This window comes from Lepisosteus platostomus, chromosome 4 (genome assembly GCF_059453375.1).
Source record: "Lepisosteus platostomus isolate fLepPlt1 chromosome 4, fLepPlt1.hap1, whole genome shotgun sequence".
Taxonomy (NCBI): Eukaryota; Metazoa; Chordata; class Actinopteri; order Semionotiformes; family Lepisosteidae; genus Lepisosteus; species Lepisosteus platostomus.
This window is the reverse complement of record NC_142614.1, coordinates 7,595,428-7,611,926: the sequence shown is the minus strand read 5'-3', so window position 1 is coordinate 7,611,926 and position 16,499 is coordinate 7,595,428. Positions and strand designations below refer to the sequence as shown.

Below are 16,499 nucleotides of genomic sequence, written 5' to 3'. Positions count from 1 at the left end.
CTAAGCACAGTTTGTTTGTGCCTGCGGTCTCCTAATATCTCTTGCAGTAAAAGCTTCCACCTCGTGGACAGAAGCCGGAATGTTGCAGGTTCCATTCCAGGCTGTGCCCCCAGGCCACAAGGCTGGAAGAGGGAGTCCAGACACTGAGCACTATTGGCCCCTTGTTGGCCGCAGTTACCCATCAAAACTCCAGCGGACTAAGACAGGATCACCTTAACAACACTGCTGCACTGGAGAACGTGCACCTCATTCTTACAGTGCTTTACAAATGTATTTAAAATATTGAAATACATACTAAAATCACCACAGGGAACACAGCAAAAGAAGCACATTATCTTTGAGCCTGCACTCAGTTTTGATTTTGCAAAAGCACAGCTGAAAAGAGCCATTTTCTCTGTAGGTGCAATTAAAAAAAAACAGTCTAGAGCTCCGGTACTCCACCAGGTGAGAGGGGCTGTTGCAGTCGCTACAGAAGGCTGGCAGGTACGCCTCAATGACCTGAATGGCTGTGCTTCAGAGGCAAGCACGCCACTTGCGCCAAACACCTGAAAAGCCAAAGCTCTTGCAGAGAATGGAAAAGCCAGCAAACGATTGAATGACCTCATGCATTCCAGCCTTTTCGACTCCCCAACCGTAAAACACGTGTCTGCGGTTTTGAACTGCATGCTGCTTACTCACGGGCTTGTGCCCTGAGCCCGCCTGTCCCGTGCTGTGTCAGTGTGACACAAAGCTTGTGCAACGCGCTCGCAAATGGGAAGTGGGATATCCGAGGCCCCTCTCCTGTATCCCCCCCCACTTGAAAAGCTCCTCAGCTCCTCTGGCAGAGCACAAGCGCCCCCCCCATCCCCCAGTGCAATCTCACCCCCTCTCTCTCCAGATCCCCTCTCCCCAACTTTCACTTCCTATAATTGAACCAGATGGCCACGCATTCCTTTTTTCCAGTTTCAGCACAAACATGCTTTATTGTGTTTTTTTCTCTTTTCTTGACCTTTAGCTGCTGGTTTCTCAATGTTCCTGTTGCTGGATTAATTTCACTACTCCATGCTGGCCTTGTTTTTCCTGTACGCTGGGGGCTGGGTGATGGCAATTTTTGGGGGTTGATAAGTGCTCAGGATGTGTACTGGAACTCCAGAGTCCACATCCTGAAATCCTAAAATCCAGAGCCTGCGTCAGCCGTGACAGTCCGCCACTGTGAGTCACAATCGGCGATTTTGAATTGTAAACACAAACTGTTCTTAGAACCATGATAAAAATAAACTCTGGGCTATAAGTGGAGTTCCAGGCTCTTAGATTGCGAAATCTTTGTTTAGAAATTAGGTCTGATGTTGGTGCTGAGATTTCCTGGGAGACATCACAATAGAGAGTGTATCCACTCCCATATTGAAGTTATCCTTCCCTACTGAACTGCTCTAGCAACCTCACAAGACAGGGGTTCTCCATTCATTTCAGAAATGCCTTTTTCATGTCTTGCATGTAAAAAGTATTTACGCAGAATTAACCGAGACCTTTTCTTTTTTTTAGTCCTTTATTTTTTTTTTTTATTACAAACAAAAACAAAATAAAAATCAGAGATTGCGCCTATTAACAGTGTGCTCGGTGCCCGCACTCTTTACAACCACACCACGAAACCACCGATCTCTCGGAAACCACGACGGCTACAGTGACCAACGCAACGCAAACAAAAGCCAACAAAAGGAGAAAAACGGGACGAAGAGTAAAAGTGAACGACTGTCCTCGCGTACAGTGGAGACCAGGCTTTACAAGCGCCCCCCCCGCCACACACACAAGTAAAATATCGCATGACCAGCTATTCAGCTGAACTAAAGGCTTTGTTTCTGTTGGAAGGCTCTAAATTTCAATGCCCAATAATAGGGCTTCCCTCTGACTTCCTGTCGGATGGAGCAGATCCTAAGAGCACCTTCTTAGTTCTGCAACTATTTCTGTGAGGCTGTCCAGCTATACTCCAGCCCGGGACTGTCAAAGCTACAGTCTCAGGGGGCACCAGTATTGTTTTTTATCACAGCTGAGACTGAATGATAAAGGCAATAATTAGATGACGAATTCGAAACCGGACCCTTCCGACACCTTATCCCCGCTCTTTAGATGCTGGAGATACGCAGAGACCTGCAAGACCAGCTGGATTGGTGTCCCCCCAGGCCTGGAGCTGGGCATCCCCGCTTGAGACCCCCAAAACGATCCGGAGTCTGTCCTCCACGGGGTTCGAGCTGGGCGGACGCAGATGGTGGGGAATTGTATTTAGTGCAGACTGCTTTTCAGAAATTTGAATACTTGCACCATGTTCTCTCAAATGTACCATGTTGTATGCTGCATGTATCCATCACTACTGTTGCTTGTCCAAACAAAGTCCAATAGGTTATTCAAGCAAGATCTGCCTTGTCTAAATCTATGGTGAGCACCCTTAAGAATCCTATTGCCATATATTATCCATACATATGCTATATCATATACAGTATATACACTGTAGATTATATAATTAGAACTATATATCATTCTCATAACCTTATACTGTATGTCACAGAGGTCAAACTTGCTCATTTATAGAATTATATACAGTGCCTGCATCTTTTTAAACTTGGCATTGTGTTGCATGTGTCTGCTAGTTTAAATACAAGAGAAAGCAGGTCTGTCTGTGTACATCTGTCATGCTGGAATTGTGTTTTTCTAGTGGATCAAAGCCTTATAAGTTCAGCTCAGTAGCTCACTATTCAGGTAAGTTACCTGTACATTTCTTGACCCCCTCACCCAACCGCCCTAAAGAATAAGTCTTGTTCATGAATTCAAGGGCAAACTGGACATGACCGAAAAAGAGCTGCTTTTTCTAAAAAAAAATTACAGGATCTTTTTAATTACATTTTAGATCTCAGAGGTTAATACGACAGCCCTCCTCGTTTATCTTTCATTTCTGTAACTTGTGTAATCAACATGCCAAAATTGTAATGAAGAGACCGAGAGCAATGTAACCGATGTATGTTTTCTGTTTTTTGGTTGAAGCTTCTGTAATAATAACAACAACAGCAATAACATCAACAAGAACAACAACAACAACAACAATAATAATAATAATAATAATAATAATAATAATAAAAAAACAACAATGATCAAAGTTTAAATATGCAAAGAATATCACAGAATCCGTATCCCAGAAACAAAACACAATGGGTGGAAAAGCAGCTGGGGGGCCCGGGTTCGGGGACCTGCAGGAGTTCAACACTGAATTTTGTACCAGATTCTGCAGAACGGAACCAGAAGATGCCCGACAGCCCCTGAGCAGCCCAGCGCCCAGAAATAAAGCGACACCCAAGAAGAGGCGGGGTTTATAAACTCGCACGGCGCGACCGGAAGAGGAAAAAGTGGGGCGAGGCGAGCAGCACCTCGACACAAGGAGGGTGATGGGAAACCGGGTCGGCTGGGGGTTCAGAAAGTAGATGGCATTACAGATCTGCATCTGCGGCTGCAGGTGTCCGAGTAACACGTGCCCCGTTTCTGTACTGTTCAGATCCTGCCAAGTTTCGTAAACTGAAGAGTGCCAAGTCCAACACCGCAGCCTGTGGGACATTAACTCGTGTGCTGTGACTCCCTGGAGAAAGGTTGCTACTCATTTTCTGCTAAGCTCTCGTACAACCTCTGATCATTTTCTTTCTCGGCCGGCCAGACTGCTCACACACGGACGACCAGAGGAACAGATCTCGTTCAGCGGGAGGCAGACAAAATTAAGGCAACGTGCGGATCAACAATATGCAGCAATCAAATTTAAATGCTGCGCAAAAAAAAAAAGAATCACAAAAACGAACGAAAATCCAAATTAAAAAAAATAATTATTCAATTCATACAATATTACAGAATCAGTTCTTTTTTTCTTTAAATTCTGGTCTTGTACGATCTGGCCTCCCTACAGTTTCCCCCTAATTCAACAGGTGAGTGAATGCCTCACTCCTCTGTCAGATCTGCTGTGGAATGGGCCTACTGGGGCAGAATGGCTGCCACAGGTCACCACACTGGTGGCTGGTGGTGACAGTTAGTCCCCACCTAAGTGTAAAGTGTTTGGAGATCCATTAGGAAAGAAGGGATAAAAAATAGGAGGGGGGGGGGTTGATTGCAATTATTTTTTAAGAAACGCTGTTTAACAGAATATCTTCTGAAATAATAATAATTCTTTACATTTATATAGTGCTTTTCTGGACACTCCACTAAAAGCACTTTACAGGTCATGGGGATCCCCTCCACCACCACCCGTGTGCAGCCTCAACTGGATGATGCGACAGCAGCCACACTGCACCAGTGCTCTCCCCACACACCAGCTCTCAGTGGGAGGAGAACAGAGTGATGAAGCCAGTTCAGAGAGGGGAATTTGACTTGTAAAGGCCAGGGGGGAAATCTGGCCAGGATGCTGGGGTAACACTGGGGGTTCTTTTCGAGAAATGCCCTGGGATTTTTCAAGGACCATGGAGTGTCAGGACCTTGGTTTTATGTCTCACCTGAAGGGCGGGTTTTTGAAGGAGATGTCCACTTACAAGGGTAGGGAAAGGACTGGGTCATCTGGGAAGTGCAATCGGAGTGCGCGTCGCATGGCAGTACCGGCCAGACTTTCGGGAGCAGCGCCCCCAACTGTTCTGTAGAGCTTGGCCATCAGCTCAGACCTGACAGCTGTGTGTTTGAGCTCCCAGGGTAGTGGTTCCCACCCTTGGTCCTATGGGATTATTCCCATTTCTGGTTCTTGCTCCAGCTGGCTGCTTGAATCGTAGACTAATCAAACTCAGATCTGATTTTCAATAATCAAAAGTAGCTTTCAGCTCTTAAAGAGCAGAAAAGGATTCGGACTCAGTCTCAACCCTTTACCGATTTCTGGGTTTCAGAAATTGGGCATTGCTGCCTGAAATGTAGCCAACCCATCCCAGGGAGAAGGAAAAATCAGAGTGTGGGAGTGTGTGATACACTGCCTTTCCCACCTGTGTGTTTGTCACAGGCTGATTATATTCAGTGGTTTATAGACATTAATTTGGGATAATTTGGGAGGTTTAGGATTCCAAGTTGTTGAAAACAATGTCCTTGGAAGAGGGTAGTTTTGAAACCACTGTTTGAGTGCAGAAACCAACAATCAATAAGTCTAAGATTCAGTGAAGGTTCCACCATATAATCTCCTTAGGTGCACCCCAGTACAGTCTGATCCCTTAAACATAAAGAGGAGACTGGGGGTGCAGACAAAGAGATCCCTTCATTTTTTTTTGTTACCTCTGTAACCGACTAGTTTGCCCCATTGAGGATTTAACCATTTTTATAAACGATTCTTGGGGAGCAAAGGTGTTATACCCAAGCATGAATGTGAATTTATGAATGTACCCCCAACATCATCCCACCCCCTTAGTTAATGCCCTGTGCCTGTACCCTGATAAGCTTTACCATGGACTGAGCATGTCTGAAAGGACAAGTCAGGAGTGTAGGGTCATGTGACAGAGAGCTGGGGTCCAGGCACAGAGAACCGTGTGCTTGTGCTGGTGGGTGGGTCAAGACACCCTGCACAGACACCGCGCAGTGTGTCTGTGTGAGCTTCTAATTAAAGGGGAACTGCAGCACTATTTTGTTTTCTTTCGGGGTTTGAAAGAATCGGCATTAACGAGTGCCTTTCAAACCACCGTGAAAGTAAAATGTACACAGTAACATGTACAAAACCTCCAATATACGTCACAAAATAGCCCAAATTTTTAGGTATATGTAATGCCATGTTCTGTGATTCAGAACATCTGGCGACATTCTAAACAAGCAGGCTCATGAATACATCTCTTTTAATCCAATAGAAATATTGCTCTCAACCTCGAGATGGTTTTGCCGACAAATAATACTTACTCGTTAACTCTGCGTGCAGATCACGTTGGAACATTGCACCGGCGAAATGTCTGCTGCACAACCGGTACTTATTCGCTCTCACATCCCATTACATTAGCCATGACAGGGACTAGTGAGTGGGAAGGGCTGCTTCATGTCGCAATTGCTGGGAACTCTCCCTCTCGCCTGTGGCGAGACCAAGCGTTTGCGACAAAATGGAGACCACGTAGGACTTTCACAAAGTTCCCAGATTTTGTGCTTTAATTTGGAACCTGTAAAGTTTTCGCGAAACCGTCAATTACTGCTACCACGATTTAATAACCAGTCTGAGAAACTGGGACTGCAGTTCCCCTTTAAGGTTTCCCAGTATTTCCTCCTATCAGATTTCACCTGTTTTGCATTTCCTTTTCACAGATTTTGTCAACTTTAGACCTGTCCTGTGATGACACACCAATGTTGGTAACAGGAGAAAAGAGGCTTGAAGACCCTCACACAGCTCCCAACAGAATGAGGTGTGGGCCTGACTGATATTTTCATCGTCCCAGCAGTTGCACACGGATGCAGCTGAATCCCCAATGAAACCAAATAACAGCATTAATCCTCCCAGCTATCTGTTCCGTGTCCTGCCCCTGCTGTGATGGGCCGCGTCGAACAGCGTGAAACGGCATTATCTGATCAAATCTGACGTGCAGCGAGAACATCCGACTACAGGGCAAAGGTGACTAGGCTTCTTTTACAATTAAACACACTGCGAGGAGGAGCACCATCGATGGCTCTGCCATTGCTGGATATAATAAACAAGACGGGGTCAGGAGGCCAGAAACAGGAAAGACAGAGGGCCAGCTTACAGCGCGCGCGAGTAACACAGCATGTGAAATGATTCAGACCCAGTGTGCGTGGTGTCTGTTTTGGAGGCGTGTGCAGGATGGGCCAGTGAGGGTGTGTGCGTCTGTCTGTGTGTGGGTGACAGTGCAGCTGGGCTCAGTCATCAATGCAGATCACCTCTCCGCTCCTCTGCTCTCTTCTCTCCAGGATGTCTCCTTCCCTCTCTTTCTTCACAGCAATGGGGGGGCCGTTAAGCACTGGGGAGGGGGTGGGGGAGGTAGAAAGAGGAAAGAAGAGCTGTTAACTTACATCACACTGCCAAAACAGTACTGCTTCCTTGCCAGAGGGAGGAAAAAAAATCCCCATCAGAGACACATCTTCCCCCTTGTCCTCTTGCCAGTCCCATGGAAACTCCCCTGCAATTGGATGTACTGCCCCCACCCCGCCCCCCTGCCAACTCAGCAACGCCCACAACCTCCAACCAATCAAACCAGGTTCATCCCTTCCTAGCCACACCCAGGAAAACTTCCAACCTATCAGATACAGCCCCCCAGTCCAACCCAGAGAAGCTTGTACATGAGAACATGTAGGCTATAGACAAGAGAAGAGGTTCTTTTTCATACTACTAATCAGATGGGCAATAACTTACCCATTCAGCCATTTTAAAGGATCCCAGGGAAAAAGCTTCAACAACCTGTCAAGAAGTGTGTTGCTGACCCTCATTGTAATTTTCTGTAAAAACCTGCTTTCTGGTTTCAGTCCTAAATACCAGACAAGACTCCCCTCTGTTCAGCTATCCAAACCCCCTCTAGTCACGTGTTTTACACATTGCCTCTGACCCGCACTCTCTCATCGTCTCCGTCTCTTGTCCCAGCCCACGGGGGTAGCTTGTGAAGCCAGCCTCCCTGCTCTCCTCCTCTTGCGATTGGCACTGTACTCCCAAATTGTGTCACCAACCCATGTTATCTTTTCAGATAGATCAGAAAAACGCAGCCCTGTTGCTAGTCTTATCCGTTTCTCGCTCCTTATGAAAACTGGGCTGTGAGAGTTAAAAGGTTATTGATCACTGTACTAGAAAATCTTAACCGTTAACATCAAACCCTCCCTTGCTTGTATTAAGAGCCTGTGCCATTCATTTGCTTTACTGCCTTCTGAAACTTTTTTTTTGGTAAAAACTAAGAAACGTGAAAGTGTCCCACGCTCGGCCCACACACTCAACACGTCGCTCACGGCAGACTCAGCAGTATCCTTAAGTGATGTCTCTATCAGAAACTCGGCACCGCTGCCTTTTTTCACACGCTAAACCTCATCCAGCTTCTTCTGCAAGGATCCCAGCTAAGCTGGCTCAAGGCACAGACCACCCCTTGCAGCAAGACGCACCTCCTGTTATTAAGACTGTCTTGTTTCAGAAAACGCTGCTCGAAGCAGCTGCCGGCCTGCTGGGAGCTGGGAGTAGGGGGAAGAAGGCTGAAAGGGAGCCAGGATGCTCTTGTACGCCGTTAACAAAATTCAGAAACCCAAGAAAATGGTGGGTGGAGAGTTGAGCTCTGCCAGCAAACAATATCTGCACATTCCTAACAGTATGGGGGGTGGGGGGGGGGGACATCCACAAAGTCCTGCTTATACTGGAGGCAATTTTCCAGCCTGGAGCACAGACCGGAAACAGCCATGTTTCGACAAGGGACAAGAGGTGAAGTGCTTGTGAATTGCAGGAAGGGGGTCTCAGCGCTGCTTAGCGAAGCGCTGGCGACAGATCACTCAGCTCCTGTCCCACTGGTTGAATACATTTGTTTTTTGCCCTGTGTTTCTTTGTTATGGTTGGCTTGTTTTAGGAGACCAAGATCATTTTAATTAAAAATGGTTTCGTTTAAGAAGGCAGACATCAGGGAGGATTTGCTGTTTTGGCCGTGAATAATCCTGTTTGGGGAGTTGAGCAACACAGCCACCCTCCCTCCCACGCACTCACGCTGAGCTCAGGATAGTGTGTCAGTGAGAGAGAGAGAGATTACAGACAGACAGTGGGAAAGGAGCAGAGTCACAGAGGCAGAGAGAAAGAAGAGGGAGAGAGCCATAGAGAGAGAAAAGGCCGCGTTTTAATGCTGTTCATCTCGCGTATAAGAGGGAACCATGGCCTCCTCTCCTTTTGTGCAAAAAGAACCCAGCTTCCTCAGTAAAATGCACCACCCACAAGGAGAGTCCACAAAATTAACAAACACAAAAAGACCCTTCAAAAGCAAGTTGTGACAGCCTTTTTAATTATGCTAGCTTATTACATGTACATTCAGTTAATATAAAATAACATACAAATTCCTCAAGTTTTGTTTTCATACAAACTGGCTGACCTGACCAGAGGGAGGCGGGGGACAGGGGTGTATGGATGTCACACACGCAGTCTCACCCTCACACGCAAGCAATTGGTACTGGAAGAGCAGCTCCTCAGTTCAGGGCCAAGAGTAACAAACTTCCAGAAGCCAAAGGGCAACCCTTTGTTTTTATTGCTTTGTCCAACAAGGTGCTGGTCTGGAAGGGGCTGGATGCAAGCTGATGGTTCGTACTGTGGCGGGGGACACTGCTGCCAGCTTGCAGAGCGGCTCGCCCTGTGGCTCTGTGTCACGTTACAGACCCAGTCAACGACAGAAAGACTTCTGCGACAGTGCACTTAAGTCTCAAGGCTGAGGTTTTGTCCCTAGGGACAGAAAGTGTGCACCCTGTTTATTACATACAAGGGACGGACAAACTCATTTTCCACACTGTGCTTCAGCGTCAGCCTGTATTACGATTTTGTATTGGGCATTAATCCGATACAAAATGCCTCTCTGAGCTCGACTCGCTGTCCTTCCTGTTCAGACTGCAGGAGCACACCTCGAATTTACCTCAACGCTGAATTAGCTAATCATGCTCCCTGGAGGGAGATCGGCATACCACATTTAATTAAGGAAAAAGAAGAAGAACACTGCCAAGTATGAAAATAAAGGAACATACAAACGGTTCATTACAAACATGGGCTCTTTACCGACCTCAGTCTGAGAGGAGAAAGACTCAGGAGTTTCAGTCTTGGTGAACTGCTTTAATTGACAGTACATTTGGTCCAAAAATAAAAAAAGGCCACGTTTGGGGTGGGGGGAAAGTTCACAAGCTCTTAATGAATTACAAAACATCATCACAGGAATGAGAAATAAATGCGTTTCTTCCAACGTCCAGTGCTGATTGCATGGTTCTGAGTTTTGGTCAAAAGTTAAAGGTAAGGATGTCAAGTTTAAGATTATCAATTCAAAGGATCAGCATAAGATACTGTAGCATGATGCCTATGGCAATTCCAGGAACCCATTATGAAACATGAACTCAAACTTCAGGAAGTAAACAGTGGATTATGGGTGGTGCTTTATTGAGGCTTTTACACACCCCTAGTTTGAATTTAGAGGTGTGTGTGCGCCTCTAAATCAGACATACAAACTCATTTTCCAACCTGTGCTTCAGTGTCAACCTCTATTACAATTTTATATCAGGCATTTATCCAGTAGAAAGTGCCTCTCTGGGTTCTTTGAGCAAGAAATCAAAACCAGACTTATGAGGTAATTGTGGCCATTTCAAAACCAAGGATAAATCAATTGGACAATATCTGGGATAGGAACTCTTACTGGGTGCCAATTCCTCACAATTTTTCCAAGGTTTTCCCCTCTGTCATTTACTTTCACTCAACATTTGCCGGGAAACGTGTTAAGCTGTGCTTTCTAAAAGAATACCTGTAAATATCCGTGTATTTGAAGAGTGGAGCAGGAATGACATTTCAAGCCTGATTAAACTTGGCGGAGGGGATTTATGTAGGAGGTTAAAATTTACCCCTCTGTCACAACAGCTCCGTGAGCAGTGTGCACAGACCAGACACTGGTTTAATGGTTTACCTTCCAAAAGGCAGCACCCGCAGCAGAATGGGTTAGGGATTAAAGTGAGCAATAACAAGCAAGAGTTAAGACTAAACTGATAACCGAAGAGCTGTGTTCAAGTCCTGACAGTGGACTTGAACACAGCTGTTTGTACTCTTAATCAATGTTCTCTCCCTCAATTGCTCCAGTCTATCCAGCTCTGCCTACGCGGTAATCTGAAATGCTGGAGGTAACCCTGCAATGGACTAGCGTCCAACAAGAGCCATACACTCTCAGTCCACTTAACACTAATGAAACCAGGACAAGCTCTGGCCTGATAAGCCTCTAAGCTAAAGGCTGGGTTTTGTTGCCACAAATGTCTAATGGTGCAAATACCAGTCTTCTGCCCCATTACCTGGTTCAAGCCCTGAGTGGGGCTGACTGGTATGATAGTGTCAGCTCTCTATTATGCTTAGAGCTGCGTATCACATGTGCACATTAGCGGCTCACTTCCCTGTGGGGAGTGAGGGGTGGGTGTGTAATTAGGACTGGAGGGCTGGTGTTCTCTATCAGCTCAGGATCTGTGACTGCAGTTTGCTGTCAGGTTGAGTGGCAGACAAATCAGAAAGGAAACGGGATCAGACCTACAAGGTACCTAAACGGATTTTCTCTTGCACAAACCAGCCACCCTATGGACCAGGAAAGTGACTCATGGTCATCCAGAGTGGATGGACCCCACTTCTGTGGGATGGAAGTCTCATCCGATTCTTCTGGAAGTACAACGCAAACCCAGGGATAATGGGAAAAAAATGCACAGCTTTCATGAAGCACCACAAATACTCAAGTGAATGTCCAGCTGAGCAAAATAAATCACAGTGAAAAAGGCCGCTCCCAATCTGTGATGTAACTGGACGTCCTGTTTTCTCTACACGCCTGCAGGGGTGACCAGCTTCCCACTTTTACTGCCACATCAAAACACCCGCTTCTAAAACAGTCTGTCACGTTTGTGGGAGCTTTTTGCGAAAGGCGGGTCCGCCCGATACACAGGCGAGATGATAATTCTCGTGACAGGAAGAAAAAAAAACCCCACAGAAGCAACGAGATGCAACACCGGCGCAACTCTGTTCCTCAGAACACAGGCCGACAGGCTGGCAGGACGCGTTCGAAACGCTGGCAGCCCTCGTTAAAGCACACCCCAGCCCCTGCCCCCCCACCCCACCCCCTCGGTCAGGCCTCAGCACTGCACACGCGCAACACCTCTCGCACTCTTTCCAGGCCAGCTGGGAAAGCAGCTTTGGGTCCCATTCGACGGAAGAAGTGTTTTTGAAGAGCGATGGGTTTTTTCAGAGCTCCTGACCCCTGCTTTGGGGCGAGGGTCCTTCTCTTTCACCGGTCGACAAAGACCCGCGTCACGCCACAAAAAGCGCTGCCTGGAGTACAGTGAAAATGCCCCGCGAACAGCAAGCAGGAAAAATCTCCCCACTGTGTGACACGCCAAGCCCAGTCTACTAAACGCTGTGGGTGTTTGGCTCTCCTCCATTTTGTGCTTGGTGGGTCACCGCAGTTGAACAGATCTACACGCTTGCATTCCACATTTCCATCGCGAGCAGGACTGCACACATCTCACTTCTGTTCCGCCTGCCTAATCCGAGCCCTCTCTGCCGAGGCTTTTTAACAGCTCGGCACAGTTTCCCCGCCACAGACGGCAATCTGTTCTAGCGTTTGACGTTTCAACATTTTCTTTGCTTTCTCCTCGTCTCAAACAGGGGGATCAAAGCACCTTCCTAGAACTTGCCTCTTCCCCCAAACAGGACTACAGTCTGCAGTTTCCTTGCCCTGCTCCCAGAAGCTGAATCCGGTTCTCACAGGAGTGTGTGTGTGTGTGTGTGAGAGGAGAGGAGTCTTTTTGCTGTCCTTTCAGCTTCCTCTAAAGAATGAAAGCTTTTGCAGAAAAGGGAAATGCGGGCATTCTTCGAAATCGGCTCTGGGGTTCAGCTTTTCTCCTTCTGTCTTCATCTGTTGCTTCTTTTCAGTCCCCAGCATGGAGGCGGGACAACAGCTTTGAGGGTGTCTCCACTTGATCCACCGGAAGACATCAAGTCCCATCCTGACAGAAGGGCAGACTGGCATGAGATGTTTCCAGATCTGTAGTCTCCCGCGAGTTTAAAGGTGCCGTGCAGGAAGGATGATGAGGGGGGGAGACGGGGAGGTGGGCAAGTCTGGGGTACGTGCGGCAGCCGACAACGGCGAGTGGTTGGATCCCAGCGTTTCAGAGCGCGAGTCTTCGCCACTTTTCTCCTGGGGCAGCGGCGATCTGTGCCCGCCTCCTCCCCCGGAGGACTGAACAGAGGCAGAGACGGGAGTGGGAGGTGGAGGCGTGGAGAGGCAAAACCGTTTCAAAGCCTCGGTCTTCGCGGCTTCCTCGGCGTCGGGGTCAGCAAGCGCCAGTTTCTCCGCTCTTGGCGTTGTGACGTGTGGAGGGGGGTGCCGTGCCAGGAGAGCGAAGGGGGAGGGTGTGTGTGTGTGTGTGTTGGGGGGGGGGGAAAGAGTCTGATGCTGAATTGGGCACTCCCGGATCGCTCCGGACCGGGCTTGCGCTGGAGGGGCGTGTGAAAGGGTGGTGATGGGGGAGGTGGAGGGGAGGGGGGAATGGGAGTGGGAGGTGTTTGGGTTTCGTGCTGCCTCACGGTTTTTTCGGCCGCCCGTTGCGGGGCAAGTTCTCCACGGTGTTGCTGAGCCGGTACTTGACGATGATGCTGTGCACGGTGGACTTGGGCATCCGCAGCTCCTGGCCGATGGCCCCCTCCGACTTGCCATCCTTCCAGAGGTCCACCACGCGCTGGCGCTGTAGAATATCGTACTCCTTGGTCTTCAAGCAGGCGGTGGCTTCTGTAGGGCAGATAAGTCACACTGTATACTGGCAAGGTCACAGCAGCAATGCAAACGCATTCTTTAAAAATTTCATTTTTCTTTTGGTCCTGCTTTTGCTCACAATCCCAAATCCTGGGCTCTGAAATGTCTTTCGCCGGGCAGCATGGAGGAGGTGCACGATTTCCTCTTTTTTTCTTTCCCACATTGTCTTTTTGGCGCTCGCTGGTTGTGTTTCTATATTCCCCCTCTCCCCCTCTCCTGTGTTCTCCTGTCGTCTAGACTTGTTTTTTTCCTCTCCTTTTTTTTGAAATCCACTCTGGTTCAGGGCTAAATATTCCGGTACCAAATGTGAAAACATCAAAGAAATTAAAACACAAACAGGCGCACACGCACAGACGAATACATACTGACACTCACCTACAGCCACGCAGTTTAACACAGAGGCCTTTTTAAACCACTGCTATGATTTTTTTAAAGACATGCTTCCCAGTTTCCGCTACCATTAACCAGACTGGGTCAGGTATAAATGATCCGCCACATTACTGTAAAAAACGCAACTCCACGGATGCATTTTCCCAGATCCCCATCAACACAGGGGAGGACAAATTCCTATCGTCACCACAGTCTCCGCTCAGGAACTACAAAGGGGCATTGGCTCTTATTTGACACACAGAGTTAGAAAAAGAAAACAGTACTATTGGGAGACCATGTGGCCCTTTTGAACACTCCCGAAAGGCTGAGGCTCTTCCAACCCACCCGAGTCCGCAGGAAGTGGCAATACTCATCCTTGCTGGGGCTACAGACAGCTGGCCAGTGTCAAGGAGCAAGGGCTGCCCCCCTCACCACTTCCTCATGTGGCCTCGACTTTAAACTGGGGATTCGGGGTGATCCCGTCAGCTACCGTACAGTCAACAGTCCGGATCGCTGAGAGAGAGAGTTTAATGTTCTTTTTTTAACTTGAAAAAGTTATATACACACACACACAGAGGCAAAAATAAACAAAAGAAGGAAAAAAAAGAGTGTTAAAGAGAAAAGGTTTTCACACACACAGCAGCTGCCAATGGACTTTTAGAGTGCTGGTCCCATTTTGATTTCCTTGGCTGCACCCTTCCCTGCCCTCTGCAGCCGTGCGTGCAGCACAGACGGCACGCAAGGCAAGCAAACAGAACGCACACGACAGGAATATGACGTCAGCGTGAGAGACAACGGAAAACAGAAACGGGAAACGCTGAAGTGACAGAGCTTCACCAAGCACGCGCATCTGGAGCTTTTCAGAACCAACGCAGGAACTATAGTGCCTGACCGACCGGGGCCGTTCACAGAAAAGAGGGAGAAATCTCTCATCTGCAAGGCCTTCCTGAGGCAGAGCTGGGGGCTGGAGGCTCATGAGACCGCCATGGGGCTCCTAGGGTAAATGGTTCAAATAATCCAATAATCGCCAAAAATGAATAATTAACTTAAAAACGAGCACTTCAGCAGTCAGGATTTTGCCTTGTGAATGGGGAAAAAAATGCCTTGTCGTGTTTCAGCTCTTTATTTGCAGATGCAACCTTTTAATTGTTCAATGTAAGCTGTTGGCAGAGTTTAATGGCAAGAGCCACTGTTATAAGAACATTCCTATTCTAAGGAGGTCCAAGCAGGATTTGACAGGGAAAAAAGAACATTTTCATACACGTGTCGGTTTTTGCACGGGACACACAGAAGACATCTGAAAAGGCCGCTCACAAATCACGTTTTGTGCGACTTTCCAAAAGCACAGGGAAGAGAGTAAACTCCACTCCAGATTTAACCAGCTGGCAGGCAGCTGAACAGAGTCTCGACACTGTACCATGTGATCCTGGAGAGAAATGCTGTTAACATGTCTTGACAGGCACACTGACATGTGTGACAGCTCTGCAAACTCAAATATGGAGGAAAAGTGTTGTGGTATCATAACACAGCACAATGCAGCTCCCCTGCTGTTGCAAGACCTGCCAGCACTGAAAATGCATCATTTGCGAACCCCTGAGAGCCTGTATTTAGTCCTGTTAACGTATGTGTAACAGTCAGTTAGTTTGGATGGAGTGCATGATACTCTGACTTGACCAGTATCCAAGTCAAGCCCAGAATGAATAAAACACAAACCCCAGATACAGCAACAACAAAAACATAGACAAATGACAGTTTAACAAGTTCTACAATTTGCAATTTGACTGCACGTATAGGCCAAGTCGAATAACGCCCGCCCTGTGTGCAGTGAGAAACACCAGTACAGGTACAGTACGCACAAATCAGGAACAATAAAAGGAGACAGTATCGCTTCCCCATTCTCATCCTGAAGCCCCATCTCCAAGTCACGCTTTCCACTATTTCTAAATTCGGAAAAATCGAACATTTATGCCGCTTCCTTCAAATCACAGGCCGTCAGCTTCTTTTTCACACTGTGAGCAGAGGAAGAGAAGAGAGGCAAGCCTAACGCAGCTCTCACTGACAACCCTGCGAGCCTTTGCAGTGTTTTGTCGCCATGTTTAAAGAAAGATATTGCAGCTCACGAATCAGCCCTTCCATCTGGGGCTTAAAGCAATGTCCTGCCCTGACATGCTGAAAGACCTGCAACATGTTAGTGCTGGACAGAAAACTACAAGAGGGATCTGATCCAAGCATTCACAGATCTCAAACACAATGTCAAAGTCATCCAGTGGACGTGTTTGGGATAGTTAACACAGACCAGACCGCACCAGCGGAAACTCCATGGAAACAGCAAAACCAGGAGGCATGTCTTTATGCCTTTATGCAAAGGTTGGTGGGAGTCATGTTACTGAAACAAATACACTGGTTTCTTCAAGAATCACCTGGGTGGGACCTTGGATAATAGATACTAAAAGGACTAGACAGGGCGAGAGGCCTCCGCCGATTTTTGGGAGCTTTCTTATGGTTTTTAACCTCACAGTTGTCCCAGTCAGCCAGAGCAAGTGCTGCTTGGTAACCCTAGGACATGCTGGCTGATTCAAGCCAATCCTGCTAGATATATAGGGAGCTAGGTCAGTCGGCACTGCTGCCTGGGGAATGCAGTCAGGTAATGAGAATGACTGCAGCCATCTGGATTTCGAAGTCTTAGCT

General features: G+C 47.5%; 1 protein-coding gene across 8 annotated transcripts in view; it reads right to left on the bottom strand.

Moving 5' to 3' along the window:
• Positions 1-1,506: 1,506 nt before the first annotated feature.
• chd3 (chromodomain helicase DNA binding protein 3) overlaps positions 1,507-16,499 on the bottom strand; it is a 48,364-nt gene continuing 33,371 nt past the window's right edge. For 7 of the 8 annotated variants that reach the window (XM_088628020.1, XM_088628019.1, XM_088628025.1 and 4 more), the window contains exon 40: positions 12,084-13,418. In XM_088628020.1, coding sequence (XP_088484146.1) covers positions 13,213-13,418 — 206 coding nt within the window. In that variant the 3' untranslated portion in view covers positions 12,084-13,212. Of the gene's footprint in view, positions 6,924-12,083; positions 13,419-16,499 lie in introns of those variants that run through there. The other variant, XM_088628023.1, reaches the window with a different exon arrangement.